The sequence below is a fragment of the Cebus imitator genome, unplaced genomic scaffold (assembly GCF_001604975.1).
Source record: "Cebus imitator isolate Cc_AM_T3 unplaced genomic scaffold, Cebus_imitator-1.0 Scaffold121, whole genome shotgun sequence".
Taxonomy (NCBI): domain Eukaryota; kingdom Metazoa; phylum Chordata; class Mammalia; order Primates; family Cebidae; genus Cebus; species Cebus imitator.
The window spans coordinates 466,809-469,344 of NW_016107436.1; the positions used below are offsets into that span (position 1 = coordinate 466,809).

At 41.9% G+C, this 2,536-nt stretch overlaps 1 protein-coding gene across 1 annotated transcript in view; it reads right to left on the reverse strand.

Annotated features, from left to right (window-relative positions):
- The window catches only part of TEX14 (testis expressed 14, intercellular bridge forming factor), an 86,291-nt gene that overhangs the window by 12,802 nt on the left and 70,953 nt on the right, over positions 1 to 2,536 (reverse strand). The window contains exons 24-25 of the mRNA XM_017539799.1: positions 1,914 to 2,119; positions 416 to 515 (exon numbers count right to left, since the gene is read on the reverse strand). Of these exons, the coding sequence (XP_017395288.1) occupies positions 416 to 515; positions 1,914 to 2,119 (306 nt within the window). The remainder of the gene's footprint in view (positions 1 to 415; positions 516 to 1,913; positions 2,120 to 2,536) is intronic.

Genomic DNA, 2,536 nt, shown 5'->3' on the forward strand with positions numbered 1-2,536 from the left:
AAAAAAAAAAAGAAAAGAAAATGGTTAAGCAATATGAAGAATAGACTATTACATAGCTACTACATATATTTATGAATAATTTTAATGACAAGGGAAAAGCCTCAAAATATATCAAGGGAATAAAGCAGTCCAGAACTGATACACAATATGATCTCACTATGCTAAAATGTATTATTATACATTTATAAAAATATTTTTTTAATATGCAAAAAAATAGTACATGAGGTTAAAAAAGTGCGGTCACTTTCTTTTTTAAGCTTTTATTTATTCTCCAAGGTTTCTACAATGAGTGCGCTTTACTTTTATAATCAAGGGGAAAGCAGCATTTCTGTCTGAACCTAACATGGCATCAAAGATTGACAAGCATCAATTCAAGCCTCCTTAAACTTCTATTTTGATATTAAACAAAGGGTACCTTTAGGCAGGCTCCTTCTCTGGGTGGCATGGGGTAGTGATGCGTCACATGCCTTAGCAAGCCTGGAGGATCCAGACCCAGTAAATGAAGACAATCTTTTCTATAAGAGATAAACATGGTAACTGTCATGTGTGTTGAGCTAAACACGCATATGCAGCTCAGTCATTTCCAACTGTTTTGTTGATTAAGTCACGAAAAGCTCACTCACATGTCCCCTCCTCTGGGAAGCCTTTTTTTTTTTTTTTGATATGGAGTCTCACTCTGTTGCCCAGGCTGGAGTGCAGTGGCACAATCTAGGCTCACTGCAACCTCCACCTCCCAGGTTCATGCAATTCTCCAAGAAGCTGGGATTACAGGCATGCACCACCACTCCCAGCTAAATTTTTTTTTTTTTTTTTTTGTATTTTTAGTAGAGACAGGGTTTTACCATGTTGGGCAGGCTGGTCTTGAACTCCTGACCTCAAATGATCCACTTCAGCCTCCCAAAGTGCTGGGATTACAGGTGTGAGCCACTGCATCCAGCCTGGGAAGCTTCTTATCCCTGACTGCCTCCTCAGCACTCAGTACTTATCGCTGTGTTACATCAGGCCTGTCTTTCTCACTAGGCAGTGAGCTCCTATGAGGCAGGGATTATGTCTTTCTTATTCACACATGGATGCCTCAAAGAGGGCCTGACATGGTGCCTGGCACTTAGAATTTGCCCAATTAACAGTTTGTTAAATGAACACATACTTCATTTCCCTACTGCAGAGTGAGAACTTTTTTGGGGCCAAATGCCAAAAAAGTTGACAATCAATTTTTCATAAAGTAAGAAACTTGTACTCTTCTTTTTTTTTTTTTTGAGACACGGTCTCACTCTGTCACCCAAGCTAGAGTGCAGTGGTTCGATCACAGATCAGTGCAGCCTTGAATCCTGGGCTCAAGTAATCCTCCCACCTCAGCCTCCTGGGTAGCTGGGACTACAGGCACATGCCACCATGTCCCGGCTAATTTTCTTATCTTTTGCAGAGATGGGGTTTCGTCATGCTGCCCAGGCTGGTCTTGAACTCCTGAAATCAAGTTATCTGTCTGCCTCAACCTCTCAAAATCCTGGGATTACAGGCATGAGCCCCCATGCCTGGCCAGAACGTGTAGTTTTCCTGAAGAGACTACACATATGAGAAAGGGAGAGAAAAAGGAAAAAAAGAAGTAGTAGAAGAAGAGGAGGAGAAGGCAGTATACAATTAAGTGTTTTTCCTGCAGGTTATTAGTTCAGGAGTTCAGGGAACAGTAGAGATCAATCAAAACTCTCAGGGAAGTAACCAGGGGAGGCTTCAAGGAAGAAGCAAAACTTAAGCCTCCCACAATATAGACTCAAGAGACGAGTCCCCGGGAAGCCTGGAGAGGACCCAGCTCATTTCTTGCTTTCTTAATGAATTTGGATAAATCTTGGCAGTTTGGGTCACTGGGCCCTTTGGGCTGATTCCGTGAGCATGTAACGTGAAATAGATACACTTACAAGTCCAGTGAGTCTTGAAGGGGGAGTTTCGGAGGAAGTAAGGAGAGAATCCAGTCTCTTTGCTCTCTCTCGGACACTTGTAAATTCATCAGACAAAGTTTGAATAGATTCTTGACTGTTCCAGCAAGAGGCAGACCCTGTCTTTAACTGCAATGTCATACGTTCAAGGCAGTCTTTATACCGACTGGCAGCTGAAGAAACTGACCCTGCTGGAGAAAAGAGGGAGGCTACCGTCTGAATCCTTTACATTATTTATCTTTTTTTCCTCTTTTCCTTCGTTTTTGGTTTTTTTTTCTGCCCCAATATGATGTACATTAAAAAAAGAACGCACACACACATCCAAACCCACAAAGCTATACCTATACCAAGGATTTTCCAAATTGTTAATAATTGAAATAATCACTGATCTGAGACACAGCTCCTCACAGTATAAAACATAATAGTCTCTAAACTTGGACTCTAAACTTTATCAAAATAAAATCAAGGAAGATTTTTAAAACCACAAGCCGGGCGCGGTGGCTCAAGCCTGTAATCCCAGCACTTTGGGAGGCCGAGGCGGGTGGATCACGAGGTCAAGAGATCGAGACCATCCTGGTCAACATGGTGAAACCCCATCTCTACTA